Here is a 27,130-nt window from a genome sequence, read left to right on the forward strand (position 1 = left end):
GTCCCCTTCCATTTCAGTGTCTTCAGATGCATTTTAAGCTTGTGTGAGACCTGGGGCAAAGGGCTGAGCTGGAATAGTTGTCCATGTTTGAGCTGGAATATGAAAAGCCGGGGGATGCTTAGCAATTCTTCCTTGTGCAAGAGGGCTTTAGCACTGTGTGGGGAGTGCCTGCAAACAGATGTGAAAATGAAGCTGTCCCTTAGAGCTGCAGGGTGCAACGAGAGCACCGCAGTTTGTGTGGGAGCTGTTGCAGCTACGGCCTGGGTAGAAATATATCAAGGCTGTTTGACAGCCAGAATGTGGCTGGATCTTTTGAGTGCCTTCCAAGACTGGTGACCACGTGGGCTTTTAAAGCTGTAGTTCTCTGGTAGCATGCTGTTGTGTTTTTTGGGGGATTAACTGCGCTCTTACCGACTTACTTACAGTTTTGTGAGTGCTCGTTCATGCTTCTAGAGAGAGATGCGTGAAGGTAATGCCTAACCAGCACATGGAAGGGCTGGAAAGAAGCACTTCTTTGAATTTCATTCCTCAGTCTGCCTTGGACAAGAGTGCTGTTCCTTTTTGAAAACACAAAAAGGACAAGTTTGGCTGTTTTGTGGCTGTGGCGGCATCTTGTCGGCCTCGGGAATGAAGTAAATGTAAAATGTGATCTGGAAATAAAGCCTTGAAAACATAATTAGTTCTCTAATCCCTGCTAGCTGATACTTAGCTCTTAAGAGCTGTCATTAGTAATATGACACAGAGTTACTCCTCTGGTCCCCGATGGTGACAGCAATCCTTCTTTTTGCCCCTGATAGGCAAGAAACTGCCACTGTTTTCTTCCGTTTTCTTTTCCCCAGCAGGATGAACAATCTTTCCCCAATATTACTTGCCAGAAAGGAATGCCCATGAGAAGGCCACGACTAATAAAGAATGCTGTGGCTTTCCTGCTCTGGGGAGAGGTTTTCACAGAACCACAGAACAATGAGGTTGGAAGAGACCTCTAAGATCATCGAGTCCAACCCATGCCCTAACACCTCAGCTAGACTATAGCACCAAGTGCCATGTCCAGTCTTTATTTAAACACATCCAGAAATGGTGATTCTATCACCTCCCTGGAAGAGCATTCCAGTGCTTTATTATTCTCTCAGTGAAGAATTTTTTCCTAATATCCGACCTATCCCTTCCCTGTTGTAGCTTGAGACCGGTGGGGTTGGTCTCTTCCATCGGGCGGTCCTCTGGTTCTGTCAGTGCTGCCCAATGGAAGACACCAACCCCACCTGTCTGCAACCTCTCTTCAGGAAGTTGTAGAAGAGCAATAAGAGAGAGAGAGAGAGCAATGATTTGCTTGTGTCTTTCCCGTTCTTGCAGCAAACAGCAATCCGTGTGAGCACGCTGGGAAATGCGTCAACACCGAGGGCTCCTTCCACTGTGAGTGCCTGAAGGGCTACACAGGGCCCCGCTGTGAGATGGACATCAATGAGTGCCACTCCAACCCGTGCCAGAACGATGCCACCTGCCTGGATAAAATTGGAGGCTTCACGTGTCTCTGTATGCCAGGTGAGGGGAGGTTCTGACAGGGAACAAAGCTGCAGAGGGCTGAATGCTGAGACGGGGCCTGCTGTGGTGGCACCAGCCAGGAGGACCTGGCACTGGTGTGTGGGAGGGAGAAAGCAATTAGAGGGCTGGGGAAGAAACCAGTCTCTGCATCAGCCTGCTGAGCTGGGTATGTGTGAAAGTATTTGTTACTATACCTGGTAAAGTGCATGTGCAGAGTCATCTATCTCTCTGGGAAAGCCAAGCAGGTGCAGCCTCTAAAAGAGTGACTGTGTTTTGAGGTATGCATATGGTGATTTCAGATAATGAATGGTGTTTGGGGTTTTTCTGTGCTTAAAATACCCCAAATAATGCGAGCTCCCATTGAACTGAGGAAGTCATTGTAAAACAAAGCTACTTGAATGAAATTGTGCTTGTAAAATTTGCATGGCCAGTGTAACCAAGGACCAGTGTTAGTCTTCTGCTTTGCACTCTGATAGAAAGGGGTGAAAAAAGAAAAAGATGCAAGCTGCCAGTTGCACAGACTTATAAAGTACTAAAATCATAAATATAAATAAAGAATTGTGACCCCTGCAGAAGATCAGATGATACCCTGACAATTACAGTGAGTTTTTATTAATACAGTATTTATTAATGTATAAAATGAAAGATGGAACAGGAAAGGCTAGTCCCAAGTATTTCACCCTTCTTAATCTTTTTCTTGTACTCTGCCATTAGCTATAAGCCCTTGAGCTAAAACAATCTGTTGTGTTTGTTTATATACCTATTACAAAGTAATTAACCCCTTCTCAAGTGGAAGAAAACATTAGATGTGAATTCAGCATTGACTTCTGCTGTTGCTGGTTAGGTGAGCATCTTCAGCAGCAGTGAAACCTACACGATCAACATCCCTTTTTAGCCTCTGGTGTATATTCTTACCTCATAGTTTCTGTCCACACTGGAAACTTGCAATGAAACTCTGCTTAGACTTTCAGCACTGGTGTAAAACACAGTTACACTCTCAAGGGCACTTTCTACAGCCTTCAGTCACCTCTTCTTATTTATTTTTATTTTTTTAACAGGTTTTAAAGGAGTTCACTGTGAAGAAGATATTGATGAATGCCTGAGTAACCCCTGTGTGAACAATGGAGTGTGTCTTGATAAAGTCAACCGCTTTCTCTGTGTCTGTCCTCCTGGTGAGTTCTGATTTCTGGAAGCTTTTCCTGCTTCACCCTACCAAGAGCTGCACAGATGTGGGTGAAATGTTTCTTGTGAGTCTCTGTTGTTTTTAGGGCAGTACCTGTTTGTGTGAGTGAAGTGCAATCACTATTAAATCAGAACAGTTTCATGTTGGTTGCAATAGTATTGTGCCTGTAACTGGGTGAGCATTGACAGACAGTTGGACACCTCATCTAAAAGGGCAGCTGGCAACAAGAGCTTCTGTTGTTGTGGAAACTACAGTGAGATTCTCAGCACATTTTAAAGATCAGACCCTCTGCACACTTTTTGTCTTTTTTCTGAGGTTTTTAGGCAGAAGCTGGTTTTGCATCAGTATAGTTTATGGTGCTTGCATGAGGAGTGAGATGAATTGGGCTCCACTAGAAAAGAAAAAGAGCTGAGCTGAGGGATCAATGTTAGCTGTAGAGTGAACATCACTTATTTTCTTCATGGGTTAAAAAAATTTTGAGTTCAGAATTTACATGACAAAAGCCTGCTCTGCAGCCCGTCTTATTGACTAATGGTGTTCAGCTTTGGTTCCTTCCTCCAAGAAGAGTTCCTCTTTTTTTTTTTCCCCTCAAACTGCCCAAGGATCTGCATCACCTGACATTACCTGTCAATACTTTGTTAACTATTTCAAGAACTATTTTGAAACTTCCAGTGCTATTTTGCAGCACATTCCATACTGCTGCGGTAATTCTAGTCTGAAGACTCTAGTGATGTATGCGCTGCTATTTTATTTTTAGCCTCTTGCTTTGATTGCCTTAAAGATTTTTATCAGTGGGCTCTCAGCTTTACAGGCAGTCATGCTGTCCAGTGCTGGACACTGCTTTATTTCTTTTTGGCTTGGCCATTTCGGTTTTAAGCTGACCTGGAGGACAGGACCTTTGGAGGGTGGGTTTGATGAGGAGTGCGCCCACGCAGGGCATGGTGTGTGTGGTTTGTGATGCCACTGAATGAAGATTGGGTGGGCTTGAGGGTTTGTTGGAGGTGATTCCTGGCGGTGCAGCTGTCCTGGTGAAGCCCTTCAGTGACTCCTGGTTTCCCTGTGTCTGTGTGCCTCTCAGGGTTCAGCGGGGCCGTGTGCCAGATTGACATAGACGACTGTTCCAGCACGCCGTGCCTCAATGGAGCCAAGTGCATTGACCACCCCAACGGCTACGAGTGCCAGTGTGCCACAGGTCAGTCTGCTGTTCTGAGCCCCTGGGGGCAGAGGACATGGAGCCTAAGGACGTGAAAGGCTGCTCTCAAAGATGTCACTGTTTTTTCTTTCTTTCTCTGAAATGCTGCTTGCTTGTTGCAGGGCTTTGTCCGCTCCTTTGTGCAGGGAAGAGTATTTAAGTAGAGGAAGCCTTTCACTTGTGGCAGTTGAGCTCACAGTTGATGGGAGTTCTGCCTCCCTCTTTCAGCACCATCCTTTGCTTCCCAGAAGATGACAGCTTCTTCTGTACTAGCCATGGAATCCACATAAGGGAAAACATGAGTGTGATTTACCTCCCTCTCTCCCAAGTCAGATTATATCATGTGCACTTGAAAAACAAGAGATGGGCAGAGCAGTGCTGCTGTGCATTCTGATTTCTGTTGCATCAGAAGACTCAGTTGCATTTTATGTCAGAAGTTGCATTTTATGTCAGAAGGCTAAGCCTGAAATGCAGTACCAGTTGTGGAAGAATTCCACTCAGAATTTGAGTGGAAATGATTTGAAATGATTTGTCAGGTACCACACAGAAATTATGGCAGCGCTGTGGCCAGAACTCAGGTGGTTTTTTAACGCCTGATGAGTTACATATTCAGAAGCGTCAGGTTTAATGATAGGATTTTCTTATCTCCAGACCTCCAGGGGTGATGTAGATATGCTCTTATCTTCATTTTTACATCTGGTCAAATAAGAGGGTTCAGAGCTGTTTGTTCTAATTCTCAGTAAGGAGCTACACTTGGTTGCTTTCAGTTCATGGTCCCTGATACGCTGCTCATTATACAGATTCAGGTATGAAATGCCTTGGCTTTAGCTCTTCCATTGGGGAAGAAGCTGAACAATTCCTGGAGCTGTATTACTCCCAATAATGTGCAGTGAGGTTGGTTACATTTATGTGCAAAATTTCTCATTTTGAATCATTCCAATAATCAAATTACTAAGGCAAATTTGACTTCACTGTGCAGAATGTAGCAGAGATTGGCTTAAAAATAGCCTGTTTTTTCTCACATGTGGTCTCCACCATTCCCAAAGTTCCTTGAAGGGGCATTGAATTTGTTGAAAGAAGGAGAATGCAGTAGTTCTGACCAGGAGAGGAATAATTACTGTGGTCAGAATTTTCCTTTTGACTACTTCATGTGACAAACTAAGCAAAAAGAAGGAAAAGCTCAAATCTTCTCCAAACGTGGAAACTGTTTTAGTCTTTCTCAGGCTGGGGTGTGTTCTGGTTACTTTCATTCACTGAGACTGCAGAGCTTATCAGGCCTGGGTGGGCCTGGGTAGTGTAGGGAAGGACAATGTGGAGAGCTGTGCCTTGAAAAGCAAGTTCTGAATTTGGCACCAAAACTACATAAATCAATACAGAAACTCTAGGTATCCCACCCCAGGAGAGAAGAAAATTGCTTCCATGAAGGCAAATGATGTAAAGGAGCATCTTCAGGCTGAAAGCAACCAAATGCATGTTACTGAAGCACCAGTTCTTAGTAAAATCCTTGGTTAAATATTTGACTGAAAATGGAAGAGGGATGCTGTTTTCCATCCAGTCTGAAGGATTCTCATATTCAATATTAAAATGGTTTTTTCCTAGTCTAACTCTTGTCTGCAAAGAGATAAATCATGTTTTGGTGAGGTATGTTCAGTTAGGAGATCCAGAAACATTCCTGATCTCCGAGTGGCTCAGCTGAGCTGCAATAGCAGGCAAGGTAATGACTGTTGAATGAACGTGTGCTAAGCATTATATTTAATATTGACAGCCTTCTGTAAGACTGAAATGTGGAGTTCTTCCTGGGGGCAGGTCAGTTACTGGACAATGAGTTTGAGTTTGTTCTTGCTCTGCTCCTCCCATGGTATGAGTGCTGTGTTTGTGTTGTTCCCTGAACGGGAATCGCCGGCTGCCGACGTGATTGAAAACTGCAAAATGTTTGGCCAAATGCTGTACAGATAGCTCTATTTACTGCTTGCTTTTTGTCTTTTCTTTCCCTTCTGGCATTATTCCACTTCTCCTTCCCAGTGGTAGATCATGGCTTTTCTTTTCTTGGGTTGTTTCAGGTCTTTCCTCTTTTATTTGTCTCTGCCCTCTTTTTCCCCCCCCCCCCCCCCGCCACCATTTCTCCCCTTATCAGTTTGTTTTTCCTCCTTCCCTAACATCTTTTTATATCCATCTCTCTAACTAGCTTCCCTTCCCTCTCCCCACCCACTTCCACACCCATTCATCCAAGCATACGTTCGCAGAACTTGGAAATGTTAGCCGTCACCTGGTATGTTTGACCACAGAAATAACCACAAACCTGTATGAAAAATGGGGAGCCTCTTATCCACTTGTAATACTCAGGTGAGAACCACTCTTCAGCTGTTGAAATTCCCTGCAGCTTGGTTTGTATCAGTCTCCAGTTGGTGTCTTGAAATTTCAAGTTCTGCCTTCCTGCGCTTCAGCTGCTGGAAGGCAGCGTGAGCTGTTGCTCCAAAACCTCAGCTCTGAAAACCATTTATTTGAAATTGTCCCAGTTTTATATAGCTCTGCTCCATCATGCAGAGCAGGGCTCTTGAGGAGGGACTTGTTTGCTGCTCCTAGCCTCCTGAAGCCTCTAGCCCCTTTTGCGGATAGGTTCTGTCCCTCTCTGTTGCTCAGGATGTTTCCCAGCTGAAGCAGAATGAAACAGGCCAAATTGCTGCTTGTTTCATTGCTCCTGACCAAGAGGTTGCATGCAGCCTTCAGTAAATTTGCACTTGGTGCTGGATTGCAGTTACTGAAAAGCTTCCCAGTGAAGGAGGCAAGAGACTTTCTAATAAGCAGAGCTGCAGAAGCTCTGACATGAGCCAGGGGAGTTCCCCTGGGAAGGTTTCAGCAACATCTTTGCAGTAATTGCTCATTTTAACAAGGTCAGCCCCACTCTGTTCCCCTGTTGCTGTGCAGAGGAAATAGTGGCAGGAGTGTGCCTTCAGACAGTTTATACTGATGCAAGTAAATATTTCTGATGGAGATTTACATGTTTCCTCTCATGGCTGCTGTTCCAAATAACCTGAAGGTGACCACTTCCAGTGCCAGGGTTCTCCGTGCATGTTCTCCGTGCATGCTGCTGTTCTGTAATGCTGTGAACAGTGGAGAGTGCTGTGTTCCAGGGCTGGAAATGCAGTTGAGGTGCCCAGTTACCCTTTGTGCTCTCTGCCACTTTGCTGATTCTTGATACAATTCTTTCTGTACCTGCATTATATTCACTGCAGCATCTTACCAGTGGACTGCTTCCTTACTCGTGGCTTTTCCTCAGGTTTTACTGGCACTCTGTGTGAGGAGAACATCAACAACTGTGACCCTGACCCCTGCCACCACGGGGAATGCCAGGATGGCATAGATTCATACACGTGCATCTGCAACCCTGGCTACATGGGTGGCATATGCAGCGAGCAGATTGATGAGTGCCACAGCAATCCTTGCCTCAACCAAGGGCGCTGCATCGACCTGGTCAATGGCTACCAGTGCAACTGCCTGCTGGGCACCTCAGGTATGGAAAACACCACTGCAAGGCTGGGATTCAAGCAGAACTCAAGCATGTGGTTATTTCTTACCTGTGCTCTGGTGTGGGCTAGGTTGAGAGTATCATTTTCATGTTGGTTTGCCATGCTGAACGCTTGTGTGTTTGTGTGGATTGCCTAACCCTCACTGGTGCTGCAACTGATCTTGGGAGAATTTGCCTCCTCTTTACTCCAAAAAAAATCAGGCCTGCAGAAAAATTAGGCATAGTGTTCAAAGTGTTTATTCCTCTGTTAAAATATTCAGGTATTCAGTACAAGCTCAGGGTCATATTCAGTCAGCACCCAGTGGCTCGGGTGGCATTCCTTGGTGTTGCAGTGCTTCTGCATCATCACCTGTTTAAGTTGCCCCAACATAACTTTGAAGCAGGTGGGATTCTTAATTAGGCTATTTTGGGAAAATAGTTTTGTTGCCTTCTTTGTAAGATTTGCCCTCCTTATTCTTCTCTATTTTTTTAAATCCAGGAATAAACTGTGAGAATAACTTTGACGACTGTGCCAGTAACCCGTGCATTCATGGCACCTGCATCGATGGCATCAATCGCTACAACTGTGCCTGTGAGCCTGGATTTACAGGTAAAGTCAGCTACCCAGAGGCTCTCAGTTGTTTGGAAGATGGTTATCCAAATAGCCAGGGAAGTGTTCTTTGCACACTCACTGCAAGGGATTCAGTTGGCGTCTCAGTAAATCCCTCTAATCTTTGGATCTCAGCATCTTACATTACAGCCAGTTCTACCAAACAGAAAAATGGCCTAATCTGTGCTGTGAAATGCCATTCTTGTTAGGTAATTAAGTCCAATTCATGGTTGTTGGGTTTATAACAAATAAACCCACGTGACTTTGGTTTATTATTTACAGCCTCTTTCCAGGGACAGAGAGATTGTGGCCAATATGGAGAGGTGTTTGATTAGACTCTGCCTAGAGCTTTGACCATGAACAGTAATTCTATTTCTGTGAAATCAGAGCATTAACTTGATGTTCTCAGGAGTTGCTTCCCACTCTGAAGTTTTTCAGTACTTCTCTGTCATAGCATGGTCTGTTCTGTTTTCTTTTTATACTACAAAATTTCTCTGGTACAGTCAAAGTGGGGCTGAAAAAAGAAGTGGTTAGACACCTCTGGATCCATGTTTAGAGCTCTGAGTCAACATCAGGACTGTTTCTGATGACTAAAGCACATCTCACCACTGTCTGTAAGGGCATTCGTGTTTTGAGCTGTGTAGGGTAATACAAAATAATCATTGTGAGGCATTTTATTACAGCTTTCTCATCATGTTTGTTACTGTTTATTACTGAATGATTCTAGTCAGAATAGATCTGAAATGCATTAGAGCACTAAAATGTTTCATGTATCTTGTACTTTTCTCTTGGGGTCTTTCTAAATTCCTGATGCTCCTTCCTTCCCTCCTATGGCTCTGGCTCTCTAGTTCCCAGAACAAGATGGGGGATGATGCTGATCACTCGTGCCTACCGCTCTCCTAGGTTGCTGGCATTCCATATTTGTTATCCTGCTGGATCTCTTACTGTTACACTGTTAAAATAATTCAGTAATGTGATGAATTGGCATATTCCAGTCTTTAAGGAACTGGCTTGCATGGGGTCTTGGTACTTTGTCATTTCCTTCTGTTAAAAATGCTTTCAGCTTACTGCATCAATCACTCTGTTTAGCTTTCCAGCCTCACAAGTCCTTTTGGTCACTGCTTCAAGGATCTTGCAGTCGTAATCAGAGGCAGGCAAAACAGGAAACGGTGTTTTTAGAGCCCCTTTTGCGCAATAAACCACAAGAACTGTATTTACTGCAGACATTTGGGCACTATTGGTTGTTCAAAGGGTAGGTACTTCAAAGCAGAGCAGCAGGGCTACGACAAGTGCAGCTCAAGAGGTTTGTTGCAAGCATGATACAGCCGAGTGGTTTTTGCTTTCCTAATCCATATTAACTGGTGATTTTAGTGGAGATTCTGGAATGGTTTGTAAATACTTGCTGAGCGTAAGTGCTGCATCTCTCAGAAACGCTTCTCTTGTTCTCTTGGCTTGAGTGAAAGCACAGAGGCACGTGAGCTCCGTGCTGCTGCCTTGGCTTCCCCGAGCTGTGTGCTCTTGCAGAGGTGCAAAGCGAGCAGCGCTCGGAGGAGCGCAGCTCAGCAAGCGTTGTTTTCCCCTGCAGGGCCCCGGTGCAACGTGGACATCGACGAGTGCACGTCCAGCCCGTGCCACAACGGGGGCACGTGCGTCAACGAGGTGAACGGGTTCCGCTGCGTGTGCCCCGAGGGCTTCCACCACCCGCACTGCCAGCCCCAGGCCGACGGCTGCCTCAGCAGCCCCTGTGTGCACGGCAACTGCACGCACACCGCCACGGGGTGAGCGCCCAAACCTGCCTGCTGCCTCGCTGCCTTGCTCTCCAGACCTCCAGCTCCCGGTTTTTCCCTTATCTCTCAGAGTAGGATCCCAGTTTATCTGATGCCTGTGGCGTAATCACAGTCGAGAATCCCACCTGTCTCACCCGCACTGCGGTGGCTTCCAGGGGCCCTTCCCAACACTGGCCAGCTGAATCCATGGGTCAGCAACAGCAGTGGGTTATTTATGCACCATCTGCATCCAGAGCCCTGCTTGTGTTGGAGCAAGCGCAGCTCCTGCCTCCAGAGCAGAGCCAGACTGCCAAGTTTCAACACAGCTCCTCGTGTCTACTCAGTCTGGGTTCTCTATCTCCTGCTACACTCCCTCCAAATCCTTTGGATTGCAGCTGCCTTTCCCACAAATCTGCCACGGCAAACAAACAGCCATAATAAGGTGTAGACCTTCATTCACCAGCTGGCGTTTCAGCATAAGTGGTGCAGGGTGTACTGCCACCATCTAGAGGGAGGGTTTGGTGATTCTAGTGTGCTGTGGAGCTGTGGATGAGGTGAGAGATGAGAATTTGACTCCAAGTTCTCAGAAGGCTGATTTATTATTTTATTATATTATATTAAAAGAAATTATACACTAAAACTATACTAAAGAAAGAGAAAGGAGACATCAGAAGGCCAGACAAGAATGATAATAAAAATTTGTGACTGACAAGAGAGTCTGACACAGCTGGACTGGGATTGGTCATTAATTAAAAACAATTCACATGAAACCAATCAAAGATGCACCTGTTGGTGAGCAACCTCCAGAGCACATTCCAAGCAATCAGATAATTATTGTTTACATTTCTTTTCTGAGGCTTTTCAGGAGAAAAATCCTGGCGAAGGGATTTTTCAGAAAATGTCATGGTGACACTAGTGAGCCGAGTGAATGCAATTAAAATAAAGATATTGTTCCAAATTAAATCTTTGAGGAGCAGCAGCAACCTATTCCATCAAAACCTAAAGCCCTGAGTGTGGGGACTGTCTTTATTGGGAGTGCTGTTCTCCCTACCCACACACTGTATCAAGGAACAGGCTGACAGCTTTTCCTCTAGGGATAGATATTTCACCCAGGACACTTTGTCCACTGCTGAGATTTTGTCAGCTTTGCTCATATTGTTGCGTGTCTGAGAAAAGAAAGGAAAATTCTGTCTGGGTCTTTTGATGGCAGTAGTTGCTTCTGAATCTTCCAATGCAGGAAGACTAAATGCTGATTTTGGGAGCCCTAAATCAGATTTCTTTTTGGTAATGGTAATTCTGGGGTGGTTTTGTTTGTGTAAGTTCTCAACTATACGTGGAATAGCCTCCCAAAAATGTGCTGTATCCTGGGAAGTGTTGTCAGCATTTGGGCAGGGAAGTGATTTGGTGCTGCAGGTAGCTCTGTAGGGCAGGATGCAGCACATTCCCTGGAGCTGGCAGGAGAGCTGCTTTTATTGCCAATTCAGCCTCCTTGAAAGCTTGGAAAACAGATTTTTGTTCACCTTGTTTGTCATGTGTCACCTTGCATTTGTGCACCTCACGCTGTGCCAGTGGAAGGGCAGGGACAGAGGCCAGTGTGTGCTGTGTGCCCTGAGTCCAGGCTGATTCACCAAATCCTTGCTTCTACATCATCTACTGCAGATTTTGAAACCTGATGGAGAAGATTGCTCCTGCTCCCAGCCAGCTGTTTTCATTTGAAACCACTATTTGGTATTAAATCAGTCTAGTTATCTTTGGAGCCTATTGTTCCCCTCCACTCCTTTTTTTACAATTTTTTTTTTTTTTTTTGTGTTTCTGTCTTTGAATGTGTTGAGATGGTCTTATCAAAGCAGAAACATGTTGCTGGTTGACTGAACACTTTGTGAGAACTGTAATGAGGGAAGTGTGGTTGTAAGGGAGGGTTTATTTTCAGGATTTTCAAAACTGTACAGCTGGGGCAAGCCATCTAAAATAACTTAGGGCTCTTCTCAAGAGGGTTCCTCTGGTTTTCTCTCCAAAACTATTCTGCAGGAGAAACTTGTAGAGGAGTTACTTCAAAATGTCCTGAATTAATGCTGTTTTGCCTTTCAAGGTACAAGTGTGTCTGTGACCCAGGCTGGATAGGAGATTACTGTTCAACAGAAGGGAATGAATGTAAATCAAACCCGTGCCAGAATGGAGGAACCTGTGAGGATCTGCTGAATGCATACAGATGTACCTGTAGGAAGGGATTCAAAGGTGAAAATTCAGAAAAAATTTGTTGTCTTTTCCCTTTTTACTTCATTGCACCTTTAGGGTAATTTCTTTTTGTTAAACTTTGTGGAAAGAATAATCAAGATGGGAAAGGCCATGGCTCCATGAAGTTAAATTAGTCAGTTCCTGTAGACATGATACAGTAATAGAATACTTGGCAAAGGCTTGTCGAAGCCTTGCTTGGAATCATTAAAAAATGACCTGTTGGAAGCTTAGCTTGATTTTCTTTGTAAATTATGAAATTTACATAAATGCCCTGGAAATTGGCGGGGCATTAAACTCAAAATGGCCATGGCTGCTTCTACACTGAGCCCATGAGGAGTGCTCTGCTCTCCTTTTCCTTCTGCTGGGATTTTCCAAAATGTGGCAGTGCTGTCCACTGCCGTGTGGGATAATCACACAGTGTGAGTTACAGCCTCTTTGTTCATTCTTCCAAGAGGCACCAAGCTCTCAGCAGCACATTCTTCAGCTTTTCCCCATTCTGCTCTCCAGGTGTGAACTGCCAGGTGGTGGTTTCTCCTTGTTCCCCTAATCCTTGTGAGAACTCGGGCATCTGCCAAGAATCTCCTGACTCTGAAGGCTACACCTGCCAGTGTGCCCCTGGCTGGGAAGGTAACTGGGTGGGGAGTGAGGTGTGCTGTCAGTGCTGGCTCTGAGCCTCCTGCTTTGCTCGGGACGGGTCTCACCCTCGCACTCTGCACCTTGCAGGGGAAAGATGCACGGTGGACATTGATGAGTGCCTCTCCAAGCCCTGCAAGAACCACGCCCTGTGCCACAACATCCAGGGCAGTTACCTGTGCGAGTGCCGGCCCGGCTTCACCGGCGGCGACTGCGACACCAACATCGACGACTGCCTGGCCAGTGCGTACCAGCGCCTCGCTCTGTGTTTCCCAGCCTTCCCCAAAAATCAGTTTGCTGACTGTTTGATTCAGAAGGGTCTTTTATGATCTCTTGCCCAAAAAAACCCCCAAACTTCAGCGTTGTAATGTTTGAGGAAGTCAAAATCCATCGTGTTTGCCTGCTAGAATGGACCACGGTGTCCTAACTGATGGCAGCTGTTGTTCCCAGGTCCTCAACTTGAAAAGTTTACATACCTTAATAAGAAGCACTGTTAAATGCAAAATTGTATTTGCCTGAAATTTTAATCCATCAAGTTGAAGTGCCACTGCAGGGCTTACCTGTATTTCAGCGTTCAGTTTGATGGAGGTGTGGTGGGAATCTGGGCTACAGCAGTCCTTCCTGAAATGTCTGTCTGGCATCAATATTCTGGGAAGAGTGGGTCCTGTTGCAGTTCCAGTTAATCCATATCTAAAAGCAAATTAGGCAGCAGGAAGGCCCTCTGCTGTGGAATAGGTATCAGTTGCAGGAGGGGAGGCCATACACTGATGAGTACTGGAATGGCTCAAATTGCAAGAAAACAAGTATTAATTTCATGTCCTTGACACTGCTGTTTATAAGGGAAACCAAATACATAGCAGCTTCTTTTTCTTACTGGGCGTATTTTATGTCATCATCAGATAAAATCAGGGTCTCCTGAGAAATGTCACGTGTTTAAAAGTTCATCTGTTACTATTTGAAAAAGTGCTTTATCAAACCTTGGAGGAGTTCACAATGCTGTCATTCTTAGATTGGCCAGGTCTTTAAAAAAATCCAACCAAATGAACAGAAAAACCCAAAACAACCACCCCAAAACAAAACAAAAGAACCCCCAAAAACCTAATTCCCTGGTTTTTACTATCAGCTTAAAAACAAAATGGAGTTTTGAAGATTTAATGCGTGAACTCAGCAAATTGTGTTTTGCATTGGAAAAAAAAAAAAGTAAATGCATGACTGCTGAAGAGAAGGATCCAAAGAAGTCTATTAGCAAAAGTTACCGTGGGAGCCCCCAGAGCAGCACTCAGAGAACTTCTGAGGTGTCTGGCTCAGGCTGAGCTTTTAATTCCTTCATTCTGAGCAGACAGGTACAGTACAGAAAGTGTCATGGTGCAGTGACCCGGAGCTTTGCTCACTGAAGCCAACAAAATCATTGCCTGCCCTGTTAGTTTTTGTGTGGGTGCCTGAAGATAAAAACGTTCTCCAGGTGTTCATCTTTCCCTCTGGAACAGCTGGGACATCTCTGTCCCTCCTCCTGAGTGTTCTGGGAGCTGTGGGATTCACCCCAGTGTTGTCTTGGGCAGCACACCCGTGAGGCTGAAGAGGCATTTCACATCGATGCCACAGCTGATTTCATTTAGCGTAACAAAAACCTTCCATGCCTTGAGGAAGCAAACAAACCCTCCAATGACAGGAACTTATTGAAAAGTTGATACCCGAGTCTCCTTCTTGTGTCAGTGAATGTGTGGCACAGAGAATTAATGCACAGCTTTTGGCTTCACTCATACATGGCTCACTGCCACAGACACAACATTTTATAGCTGCCAGGGGTCTTGCTTTGAATGTGCTTTTTCTCTGCAGTAGTCAAATGACCTCTAAATGGATGCAGGTGTGTCTCATAATACAAATTCTTAACATGTGAGCATGTTTCTCAATCAATAAATGAGCTTTAATTACCTTTCACATTTCTTTTCTTCACTTCCCAGTAATGAAATGAAAAAGGTTTGATAAAGCACTTTTCAAACATCAACAGAATTAGCTTATGATACTTGTGATAAACTGCAAATTTTTGGTGGATTCTATTTGCATTTTCCAGTTCATGTTTTAGTAGTACTTAAAGGTAGTCTTAAATCCAAAATAAGGCTCAGTAACCTATTTTTCAACCCCCTTGCTTTCTCCCTTCTTCCTCCCCCCCCCCCAGTTTCCCTCTCTGCCTCCATATATTAGGCTTTTGCTCTGTGGAATGCAGAGTAGAAAAGGAATCTGGCTTCAGGAATGTGGGTCTTAAATCCAAAAGTGGGAGGAGAAAAGCAGGAAGAAATTACTGAAAGGCAGAAGCCCTTCAGGCAGATTGGTGCTTGTGGAAGCAGAAGGAATACAGTAGTAGGAGGTGGCTTAGACCAAAATACAGAGGCATGCAAGTAGCAAGAGCATGGCAGAGATAAGGAAAACATCAAGAAATGCAGTGATTGAGGAGAATCCTTGGTGGTGCAGGAGTTAGTGAGCTTTTCTGGCAGCCTTTCCCCAGCCAGTCTGTGATGCTGGGAAAAATGTCAAGTGCTCAGTAGTGCATAAGAGCTCATGTGTGTGCTCATATACACATACAGGTTTGATTTGACTGCACTGCTTTCACGCTGAAAATTAAGCACACAAGTTCTCTCTTGTGTTGAGAGAGAGTGTGCTGAGTTCTCTGATGAATAAAACTTGGTGAGGAAGAAGAAACAGTTGCTGCTCTGTTTTTATTGTATCAGTAGGCATCTGTCACAAAAGCAGCATTTGAATTTTTAACCAAGAGGCTTTGGGTTTTGGTTGAACAAATTCCAGCAGAGAAACCTTTAAGCCCTGAAGGCTGGCCTTGATCCACAGCTCCTTGTGAATTTCTGATTGATAATGCTTTGCAGTTACCTGTTCCATAACGTGGCTGAGAAAAACCTGTCAGTCCTCTGTCCCACTCTGGGCTGTGTGGCCCCTTTTTTCCATACAAACTGCTGCTCTAGGCCTGGCCCTTTGCTTTTCTCGGGCTTGGTGTTGCTGAAATGGCTCCCGAGGTATTAAAGTCTTTTTTCCCAGCCCTGCAACCAAAGAAGAAGTTGAGGTTCCTCAGTTCTGGTTTTCAGGGTTGATTATTTTCTCTTATCTGTTCCATTCTTTCTCTGACCTGCTGAGATCTGTCCAGCAGGCCGGGTTGTGGCACAGTCCCTGCCCTTGGGGTGGTGTTGGCTTTTTATACTAAGAACTATGTGTACTTTATTTACAATAATTTTCCAATACCTATCACCTATTTTAGGCAGTCTGTCTCTACTCTAAACCAATCCAGAAGTGTCACCATCCCAGCAGAAGATGGAGGACAAGAAGAACAAGGACAGGACATGCCCAGATTCCTCCATCTTGCCTCTTGAACCCCCATTCTAAATCCCCAAAATTCTACTTTTTCACCCTGTGACAAATTCACTATCATTCTACTCAAACTCTTGTGCCTTGTAACTCCTCACACAAAGTTGGTAATCATTTCCATGGGCTAAAATCAAAGGCACAGGTGTTTGTGACTCTGTGCCAAGGTCTCTGAGCCCCTTGCCAGGGTCTGGAATCACCCAGGGCAGCCAGAGCAATGTCCTGGGTTCTGACACTGTCACCCATTTTAACACTGCTGTGGTGCTTCTGTCCCAGACCCCTGCCAGAACGGAGCCTCGTGCGTGGATGGGATAAACTCCTTCTCGTGCATCTGCCTGCCTGGATTTCACGGGGACAAGTGTCAGACAGACACCAACGAGTGTCTGAGTGAGCCCTGCAGGAACGGGGGCACCTGCACCCACTACGTCAACAGCTACACCTGCAGGTGCCCGCCGGGCTTCGAGGGCACCAACTGCGAGAGCAACATCGACGAGTGCACCGACAGGTGAGGCACTGCCCCATCCTGCTGCACCTGCCCCCAGCCTGCTGCTCCTGCCCCCAGCCTGCTCCCTGCCTGCTCCTGCTCCTGCCCCCATCCCGCTCCTCCTGCCCCCATCCTGCTGCTCCTGCCCCCATCCCTCTGCTCCTGCCCCCATCCCACTGCTCCTGCCCCCATCCCACTGCTCCTGCCCCCATCCCGCTCCTCCTGCCCCCGTGCCTGCTGCTCCTGCCCCCATCCTGCTCCTCCTGCTCCCAGCCAGTCTCTCGGGCTCTCTGTGGTCACGATGACCCTGTGGTGTTAGAGAGTCTCTTTTTCCCAGCCCTGAGATTGAAGAGGAACTCAGGATTCCTCAGCTGTGGTTTTCAAGGTTGTTTATTCTCTGTTATGCATTACATTCTTTTCCTGACCTGCTGAGGTCTGTCCAGCAGGTCAGTCTGTGTCACACTGACCACGCTTGAGGGAGTATTATCTTTCTGTACTAAAAACTATCTGTACATTATTTACAATAATTTTCCAGTACCTATCACCTGTGTTAGACAGAGTGTTTCTACTCTAAACCAATCCAAAAGTGCCACCATCACAGCAGAAGATGGAGGCCAAGAAGAAGAAAGAGGAAGGACAAGGCACACCCAATTCCCTCCATCATGGCTGCTGAACCCCCATTCTAAAAACCCCAAAATTCTACTTTTTCACCCTGTGACAAATTAAGTATCATTCTACTCAAACTCTCATGGCTTGTAACTCCTCACACAAAGTTGGTAATTGTTTCCATGGGCTAAAATCAAAGGCACAGGTGTTTGTGACTCCATGCCAAGGTCTCTGAGCCCCTTGCCAGAGTCTTGAGCCCTCCAGGGCAGCCAGAGGAATGTCCTGGGTTCTGACACCAGTCCTGCTCAGGAGCAGCTTCTAACCAGGGCAATTCTTCTTTCTGCCATTTGTCACAGCATACTTGTGATTCTTGCAAGGAAAGCTGGCTTAGCTGAAACACAGTTGTCTGGTCCTCAGTTTCTTCTAACGTTCTTCCAACAGCTCCATTACAGCATAAATGTGACAGTGTTTAACAGAAGTTAAAATAAGTTAGAGATGCTAACTTATTGAAATATAAATAATTCATATTTTGGCAAGACCAGTATCACATAGGGGAGGGGAAATAATTGGTCATGAATGGTTGCTCTGTTGAGAAATACAAAAGCTGCGAAAATGGAAGCAATGGCCAGCTTAGAAAAGCAGCAAAAATAAATTAGCCCTGAGTTGTGGACAACAAATAATATGAAGAAGAAACCAAGAGAAATACTAAATCTACTAAATTCTGTGTTGGAAAGATTTAATCATCGGAGATCTTTTAATGCTTGCAAAAAAAAAAAAGGGGGATGTGCTTTAGCAGTATCAAGATAAAACCTGAGGTCATTCTAAAGGGGGAGGTGTGGAACTGAGTTAAAATGCTCAACAGCTGGTCCTCATATAAATGTTAAGAGATCTTTGAGAGTTAAACATGTGATTCCATCATCTGCCTGCATATTTATTTTAAGCTTTGTTAGGATTGATGTAAGTAACTTCAGGTTCTCAAATGGGAAAAAATTCTAACAATTTCTTTAAAACTTGCAGTGGTTAAAAAACTAATTAGAAGTACTCTGTTCTAGTCTAGCTACCAGAGACAAAGTATGCAAAACTCTAGGTTTTCTCAAGTATTTTCTGCACAAATAGAAAAGATCTTTCCTATCTTTCATAAAATTGCATTTGAGGAGGAGGAGGTATTTTAATATCTTTTTCTTAAGAGCAGGATTGTGTCACTGTTGAGGGTGTGTTTAATTTGCACAACAGTTGCTGAATCAAGTGGAGTATGCTGGGTGTTGCAGCAGAGCTCCTGGCTCTTCCTTGAGGTTCATCCTGTTTTTGTTGTTGTTATCAGCCAGGGCAGGAACCAGTCTTGCAGGTATGAATTAAGGATGTAGCAATTTCCAACGCTCGGCCAAGCTGAACCAGTCACACCTTCCCAACCAAAATTACTGAGCTGCGGTGGTTGGCTGATTTGAATTTGGGTCAAGTGATTCTTCCTGGTGTTGTGTGAGAAGCTGCCTGTGAGAGAGTGCCCTCTCCTTTGGGTACCTGGTTTCAGTGAAACACACCAGGGGATTGGCAGCTCCTCTGTCTCCCCTGCTTTGCCAGGAGTGGAAAAGGCACTTTGCTCTCCCTCTAAAAGAGAATTCAGCCCCCAAGACAGAGGAGTTCTCTGATGAGCAGCTTAGTGTTTGATGAGTAGGGCAATGCTGGCATCTCTGCTGGCATCACAGTTGGAATTTTGACATTTAAAACTTGCTTCCCTGCACTGGGGGTTCAGGGAGCTGAGTCAGGGGCTCCTCTGGTGGAAATACCCTTTGAGGGCACAAAGCAGGTAGCAGGCATGAATTTGGGTTGTGTGCTTTATCAAACTGATTATCTCAAGTCTGATCTAGCATTATTCTCAGAGGGGCAGGAGTTCCTTTACAAGGAAAACTGAGTCAATTTTGCATGAGTCAATTCCCCAAACTTTCCCAGTCCCTTCTCCTTAGGACACCTACTCTGGCAGAATTTCATATGATCAGAAGATTGGGGGGGAGGGGTAATTCCTTTGATCTGAATTCTGCCAGGGCATGTATGAGCAGTTTTACAAATCAGGACTTAAGATTCTCATGAGAAGAGAGGGAAGGGATTTAGCAATACCAATACTTTCACATAATTTCAGTGAAGAACATGCTTGTGTTTTGCATGTTGTATGAACTTTTTCCTTGAGAAACCATACCCCTAATTCCTTTGAAGATTGGTTTTTTTTTTTTTAAAGGCAAATTGTTTTGTTTCTCATAATTTGTAATACAATTGCAATTTGTAATAAAATGTATCAGTTTGAGCAAGCCACATGAGGTGGTGTTTGTGGTCACATTGAAGCTGGGAAGATTACATTAAAGTAGTTGCCTCCATCACTAATGACTCACTAAAACCCTGCTTTACTTTCTTGGTCTGCTGAGGTAGAAGTGAGCTGGAATTCCCTACGATTGCTGTTTTCTGCTTGATACTTCTTCAGCCAGAAGTTAGCAGTGATCAAAATATCCTGTTATCTGCTTTTCTCTTTTATTTCAGTCATGTTTTGTTGCTATAGGACACGAAAGAACACAAGCACACACTGCTGTTCTCAAGGTGAAGAAAAAGAGGAAGTTTAATTTCTGACTCCAACATTTATAGTTTTCTTAGAGTGACAGAGGATTGGAGGGTGACAGTGCCACCCCTCCAATGACACTGGACAAACCAACAGTCCATCAAATTTCTCCTCCTCCATAAAGAAATGCAAAACAATGAGTTATTTACATAAAGCGTGTGAGAAAGTTCGTTACAAGAATGTCAGCATCAGAAGGCTTGGAAAATCTTAAAAAACCGGGGCAACAGTGTTTAAGTTCCCTAATTGCACTTTGTCTCAGCTTACCTTTGCTGCTCCTCCCTTGCAGCTCCTGTTTCAATGGAGGCACTTGTGTGGATGGGATCAATTCCTTCACCTGCCAGTGCCCCCTGGGCTTCACGGGCCCCTTCTGCCTGACGGAAATCAACGAGTGTGACTCCCACCCCTGCCTCAACAGGGGCACCTGCGTGGACAGCCTGGGCACATACAGGTGCATCTGTCCCCTGGGCTACACTGGCAAGAACTGCAAGGTGGGTGACTTCTGGTGGCGTTGTTCTTTGAGCTGTCCAGCAGCAGAGGTGGCCAGGGACAGGTGTGGGGTGCCAAATGTGGCTGAGCTGTTCCTCCTTCAGTCCTGCTTGGCACATTAGGTGCCCCCGTTCAAAACTGGAAATCGTAGAATGGGTTGGAAGAAACCTTAAAGATCATCTGGTTCCACCCCCTGTCTATGTGCAAGGAGGAGAAGAGTGGTTATTTATTGAGAACAGGTGTCACTGGAACTTTCCAGATTAGTTTCCTTCAGTGAAAACCAGCTGTCACCCTGGAAAATGGCTCCATTTCATTCAAAGCATAAAATTGTCCTGATTGAAGACAGAGTCCTGTATTTAAAAAAAAAACAACTAAACAAACCAGCAAACAAGCACCAAACTAAAACAGAGTATCAGTCTGATTAGCAGGATTTAGATTTAATGGTTTAAATTGTCCTGATCGAAGACAGAGTCCTGTATTTAAAAAAAAAAACAACTAAACAAACCAGCAAACAAGCACCAAACTAAAACAGAGTATCAGTCTGATTAGCAGGATTTAGATTTAATGGTTTTAATTGTCCTGATCGAAGAAAGAGTCCTGTATTTAAAAAAAAACAACTAAACAAACCAGCAAACAAGCACCAAACTAAAACAGAGTATCAGTCTGATTAGCAGGATTTAGATTTAATGGTTTAAATTGTCCTGATCGAAGAAAGAGTCCTGTATTAAAAAAAAAAAAACAAGCAACTAAACAAACCAGCAAACAAGCACCAAACTAAAACAGAATATCAGTCTAATTAGCAGGGTTTAGATTTAATGGTACTTTTTTTTACAGGGAGGTAAATTTTATTCAGGGTTGATTGTAAATTTTTTTTCATGAAAAGCCAGAAAATGTTTTGGGGCAGTAAATGACGTGCCTGTCCTATTCACAACCTCAGTAAAATCTCCAGCCTTGCTTGCACATTTAGGTTCAGGCAGTGACCAGTTTTCCACAGGAGCTGCAAACCCTGTATGCTGTAAATGACTGACTAGTGTCTATTAAAAACTCTAACTTGGCATGGCACAGTGGAAACAGAGTGATGTTTTTCAAATCTGAATTCTTTTTGATTCTGTTCTTATCAAAACAGCAAGAATGACTTGAGACTATTTTTGCTTTTGGAATGGTAAACTCTGTATTGGCCTCCTTTACCAGCAGTCTTGAGTGCTGCCATTAAAAAAAAAAATAATTCTTAAATTGCTGGAAAACACTACAATTTTGTAAGAATTTTGCAACTCTCTTTGGTGCCAGCACGTCTTTGTAAAGCAGGGACTGTTGGAAAGAAGCATTTTAGTGGCAGTGGGGGGAGGTGCTTTTTCAGAAGTATGTTGCTAGACATTAAATTGTCAGGCCTGCTTCTAGGTATTGCTGATGGAGGAAGTGAATGCAAAGTAATGAAGTGATAGAGAAAAGCAGCCCCTCTGCTCCCCTCATTATGCATTCTGGGCACACCACTCCAGCCTCATTGGGAGAATTACCATTGAGAGGGATCCTGAAGTGCTGTGGAGTTCAGCAGTTCCTCTTCTGTTATGTTTGCTTTGTTTTTACTGGAGAAAAGGATTAATGTTCCTTTCCCCAAATTAAAATGCTGTGGATTCTCAGAAGGTCTGCTTTATGTTCAGAGAAGCCTGATTGTAATGTATTACCCGTTTTATACAAGGAACCAGAACTTTCTAAATTTAGATAAGTACTCCTCAAAGCGGTATTGAGGAGATTTATAGATTACAGCTACACTGTAGTTCTTGTCTTAGTGGTAAACTGGCTTGACCTAATTAGCAAAGCTAAATAAGCAGGACAAAATCAGACAATGATTCATAAGTTTTAGAATTTGCATGTAAAACAGTCAGCTACTCATTACAAATGCAGAAGCAAGAGGCTCGGTGTTTTTTCTTCTTCACGCTCAACTACATGTGATAAAACTTAATTCCAAGTTTCCTTTTGGTTGCCTGTGAAAGCACAGATCTTTTTTTTTTTTACTTTAATCTTTGTGAGGAGACAGTTTGCATCTGAAAAGCAGAACTTTCTGCAATTGAAATTGCATTTTACAGCCAAAATTCCATGCTACTCACTTTACAAACCTCACCCTTCCTCAAGTCAGCTTGAAATCAATCAAATAGCTGTATTAATTTCAAGATGAGATGCTTAAAAATGAAATTATGGTTAGTGGCTGGTTTATATTACGTCAGACAGTTATTTTGGGTCTTCACTTTCATATGATGATTTGCTGAGTTTTAGACTCTTTGTTTCTATATGAGAAATCAAGAAAAGCAATATACTTTGGCCCATCTTCAGTTCATAAAACTGTTGTGGGGTTTCAGTTGAATCTTGGAAGACACAAAAAGTCAGAGAGACCACAGTGCAGCAAGTAGGGCCAAAAGGAGGTATGGTGAGCTAATGATAGAAAGGAAAAGCATGGATCAGAATGTGGAACACATCTGTCATCCTCAGAAAGCAGTGAAGATGGGGGGAGTTTGGGAGAATAGCTGGAAGCCTCCTGCTACCATGGAGCTAGAAAGCCAGTCTGAGATAAAACCCAATTTTCTCAAACTGAGCCAGTCAAAGATCCAACTTCATGGTGAGGTGTGAGGATGGTGAAATAATGCTGCCACCTGGGGTTTGTTCCTCTGTTCACTTGCACTTTGCCAGGCATGTGAGACTGTCAGCAGAGTACCTGGCTTAGCTTGGGAAGGACTGTCCTGCCCTTTCCAATGCCACAGGTGTGATGGTGGTCACAGGGGTCTTAGGATGAGGGAAGAGATGAGGATCTGACTCCATGTTTCAGAAGGCTTGATTTATTATTTTATGATATATATTACAATAAAACTATACTAAAAGAATAGAAGAAAAGGTTTCTCAGAAGGCTAGCTAAGCTAAGAAAAGAATGAGTAACGAAGGTTTGTGGCTCGGACAGAGAGAGAGCTACCTGTGCCATGATTGGCCATTAATTACAAACATCCACATGAGACCAATCACAGATGCACCTGTTGCATTCCACAACAGCAGATAACCATTATTTACATTTTGTCCCTGAGGCCTCACAGCTTCTCAGGAGGAAAAAATCCCAAGGAAAAGATTTTTCATAAATGATGCCTGCGACACACGGGGATCCCATATTGCAGAGCTCCCTTTCCTTGCATCTTGACTTGTTCTCTGAGTGCTGTTTCTCTGAGTGCCTGTGCCATGTTTCACGTGGGTTGCTTGCCCTGCAGACCCTGGTGGACCTGTGCAGCAAGTCTCCCTGCAAGAACAAGGGCACGTGTGTGCAGACCCTGGCGCAGACGCGCTGCGTGTGCCCGCCCAGCTGGACCGGCGCCTACTGCGACGTGCCCAGCGTCTCGTGCCAGGTGGCAGCTTCACAGAGAGGTAAACCAGCATCCTCTGGCCTTCAGCAGCTCTGGGCCCAGGCACCTCCTTGCCCCCTGCTCCCAGAGAGCTTTTCCTCCAGCTGGTCACTTCTCGAGTAAAGATACTCTCTGCAGCTCTGGTGTGCTTGGGAGTCAAGGCTTCCTTGGTTCTCCCCATCACAAAAATGTCAGAAAGGAAGAATTAAATACTTCATGGGGTCTGAGTTTCAGTAGTGCTGTTTTACATGGACTGTCTTTTTGGAAAATGCATCATTTCTTCATGCTAAACCCCAGGCAGGCTAAACCCCAGGTTTCTGCTAAACCCCAGGCAGGCCAGGGGTGAAGGCTGTCCCCTTCTACAAGAAAGGCATCTTGGAACTCATGATAAGTATTTTTGCAGAGAATACTGATTACTGAGTGCATTTATTAGCCTTATAGGTTATACTATGGCCCCTCAAAGTAGTAATTTTCTACTTCAGATGATGTATATGTAAAAGATTTGGTTTTTAAGTGAACTTTGTCTGGCAACATGGCCTGTAGCCGAGGCAGATGGACACTGTCAGGCCACTTTTGTGCAGGAAATCCAGACAAGCAGATTAAGTGTCAAAGGAGAAAGTATGGGAGCTTGACACCTTTCTGGGGACATTCTAGGTACAAACACTGAACCTTTGTAGAGCAGCAATAGTATTTCAGATATGTACTCACCAGCCAGTGCTAAAGTAACACAGCAGTACAACTACTTCATGCCAGTATTGAATCCAGCAATCCAAAGAGAACAGAGCCTGACTTCATTTGTAAGCCAGTTTTGGTTCTGATCCACTGTAATTTAAGGAATAACTCTTCAATTTAAAAGTTGCAACTCTTCAATTTGTTGGGCCTACCCATATCCATTTCTGTTTGAGCCACCAGCACTGGCAGCAATCGTGTTTTATGTGTGTAAAAAACGCCAATCATTGTTTTTAAAATTGTAAAAGTTTAATAGTAATAAAATGGTTATAAAAATAGTAATACAATTACAGTAACAATAATTTGGACAATTTGAATTAGGACAATATGAGACAATAGAAAGAAAGAGTTACAGACAGTCTGGGTACCTTTTTCTGGGCAGCACAAGCCCGAAAAAGGACCCACGTTAACAGAGGATTAACCCTTAAAAGCAACAGCCTGTTGCATATTCATACACCTCATCCATGATGCACAAATTCCATTCAAACACAGGATTCTGTCTGGGCAGTGTCAGCTTCTTCCTCTGAATCCTGACAGTGCATTTGAGGTGGGAAGAAGTTAATTTCTCCTGATAATGGAGCAATAAATTCTCTTTCTCTGAAAGATTCAGGTGTCCTGTGGCTGCTATCTCGCCGCAAGTCCTTTCTTTTAAAAAACATATCCTACATAGCATCGTTTCTATTTTAACAATTTTTATAACTTAAAACTATATTTAACACAGTACTTAAGGGGATTAATACAGCGCTACTTTCTAACACAACACAAATAATATTCATTTTAGTATTTGTGAGAATCTTAAAAATCACAAAACACCCGCATTTTTCACGCGTGTTTGCCCGCTCGTTTCAACCCTGCTCCAGGAGTCCCCGTGGACCAGCTGTGCCAGCACTCTGGTCACTGCCTCAACGTGGGGAGCAGCCACCACTGCCAGTGCCAGGTGGGCTACACGGGCAGCTACTGCGAGGTGCAGCTGGACGAGTGCGAGTCCAGCCCCTGCCAGAACGGAGCCACCTGCAGGGACCACCTGGGCGGATACCACTGCCAGGTACCGGGGGGCAATGGGCAGCAAAGGCACCTGCAGCAATCACAAACACCTGAAACCGGTGGGGAGTGCCTCCAAATAGGTGATAAAAGCGCCTGGAAGGAGTTTTTAATGTGGCTCTAGCAAAAGCAGTGCTCCTGAGAGGTTTTTAAGAGTGAGTTAAGAGGTGTGGTTGGAAGGAGCTGTGGTTGATGAGCATTTGAACTCTTTGTGACATTGGAGAGGGTGCTCTAATCTTTTTGCCTGAGGTGTGGTTTATATTAAAATATTTGTAAAATGTATTAAAGGAATATTGTATTTTCCCTGTTGGGTGGGCAAAGTATCCCTTGCCTCCCATGGTGGAAAATGTTTTCCACTGCTTTCTATTTATTGACACTGATGCAGAGAGTAGTGTAGACCATGAGATTGCTGTGTATCAACCTCCCTAAGCTTTTGGGAATGGTAGAACACCTTGGAAGCCCATGTCCAGAGGGAAAGGATGACTTTTATGTAAACCTTAAGCCAAAACTACTAAGCCAGCTTTGGTGCTGGAGGGCATCGGGATTTGATCTGCTGTGTTTTGCAGCAATCTAATCTAATCTTGAATTCCAATTTGCAGTGCCCTGTTAGGTGTCACATGGTCGAGTTGTGTGTTTAAGCTGCTTGTCCAGCTGCAAAGGCGGGCCTGATGTGCCCCACTGAGGGCTCCTATGTCACTGTTGGGCTTTCTGAGCTATCTGCTAGAAACCATTGACACTTTTTTCTGTGCCCACAGTGTGTGCCCGGATACCAGGGGGTCAACTGCGAGTACGAGGTGGATGAGTGCCAGTTCCAGCCCTGCCAGAACGGAGGGACCTGCATCGACCTGGTCAACCACTTCAAGTGCTCCTGCCCGCCAGGAACCCGGGGTAGGCAGCTCAGCAATTAAGTGAATGTTGCAAAGGGGAATTTTCCTCTCTGGCTGCTGGTTTCACCAGACACAGTTTGAAGGGAATGCATTCTGCTCTTTGAAGAATGTTCCCAAAGTACACTGCATCCCTTGGGATGCATATTTTCTCTTTAAAAATAAATGCTACTTTTTTTTCCCTCCCTTTTAATTTTTTTTTTTTTTAAAGGAATAGGTCGTGGCAGTGTCCCTTGGGAATGTAGAGCCATCTTTGGCAATGTGGATGCAGGAGATTGCTGTTAAGCTCTCTCCCAAACCCTATCTGTTTTGATACAGTAAATCCAAGGTTTCTTTTTGGCTAAGGTGCTATGAAATAAGTAGGAAACTTTCTTAGTTTTTGTATAACTTCCAATATCCTATACTTGCTTGAATTTTTGCCCTTCATTGTCCTCTGTCCTGGAGTCTTTTGTGGAAAAGAAGCTGAGTGACTACTCTAGGCTACCCTAAACTATTTCAGCATATATGAGCTCCTTTATTAAAAGTTCCATTTGGGGGGAAAAAAGTTGAAAAAGAAAAGAAAATAAAAGTAGTCCACAGTTTATATCAGTAGTTTTCAGTAAGCATGATTCCACTGGCTATTTATTGTCAGGTTTCTTAAAACCTAGTCTTCCCCTTTATATCTTACCTATGAACCTGGCTTCTACCTGTGAAAATTTAACATTTTAACCAATCAGTAAGTGCTTTTTCATTGTATGTTCTTTTTTAAGCTTATTTCTCAAGTCAGAGCAATGTAAAAATTTTAACTAAACTTTTTCTTTCTGAAATGTGTCATCTCAATGTTAGCAAAATCTTCAGACGTCAGATGGAACTAATTTCTTGTTTCATAAAGTAAATTTAAGTACTATTATAA

The 27,130-nt window shown here is 44.2% G+C and overlaps 1 protein-coding gene across 1 annotated transcript in view; it reads left to right on the top strand.

Moving 5' to 3' along the window:
- NOTCH2 (notch receptor 2) overlaps positions 1–27,130 on the top strand; it is a 94,051-nt gene that overhangs the window by 46,326 nt on the left and 20,595 nt on the right. The window contains exons 8-21 of the mRNA XM_058808302.1: positions 1,351–1,539; positions 2,598–2,711; positions 3,801–3,914; positions 7,192–7,425; positions 7,919–8,029; positions 9,615–9,807; positions 11,885–12,030; positions 12,538–12,657; positions 12,754–12,906; positions 16,306–16,534; positions 20,008–20,209; positions 23,453–23,606; positions 25,174–25,358; positions 26,110–26,242. Of these exons, the coding sequence (XP_058664285.1) occupies positions 1,351–1,539; positions 2,598–2,711; positions 3,801–3,914; positions 7,192–7,425; positions 7,919–8,029; positions 9,615–9,807; positions 11,885–12,030; positions 12,538–12,657; positions 12,754–12,906; positions 16,306–16,534; positions 20,008–20,209; positions 23,453–23,606; positions 25,174–25,358; positions 26,110–26,242 (2,277 nt within the window). The remainder of the gene's footprint in view (positions 1–1,350; positions 1,540–2,597; positions 2,712–3,800; positions 3,915–7,191; positions 7,426–7,918; positions 8,030–9,614; positions 9,808–11,884; positions 12,031–12,537; positions 12,658–12,753; positions 12,907–16,305; positions 16,535–20,007; positions 20,210–23,452; positions 23,607–25,173; positions 25,359–26,109; positions 26,243–27,130) is intronic.

This window comes from Ammospiza caudacuta, chromosome 7 (genome assembly GCF_027887145.1).
Source record: "Ammospiza caudacuta isolate bAmmCau1 chromosome 7, bAmmCau1.pri, whole genome shotgun sequence".
In the NCBI taxonomy this organism is placed as follows: Eukaryota; Metazoa; Chordata; class Aves; order Passeriformes; family Passerellidae; genus Ammospiza; species Ammospiza caudacuta.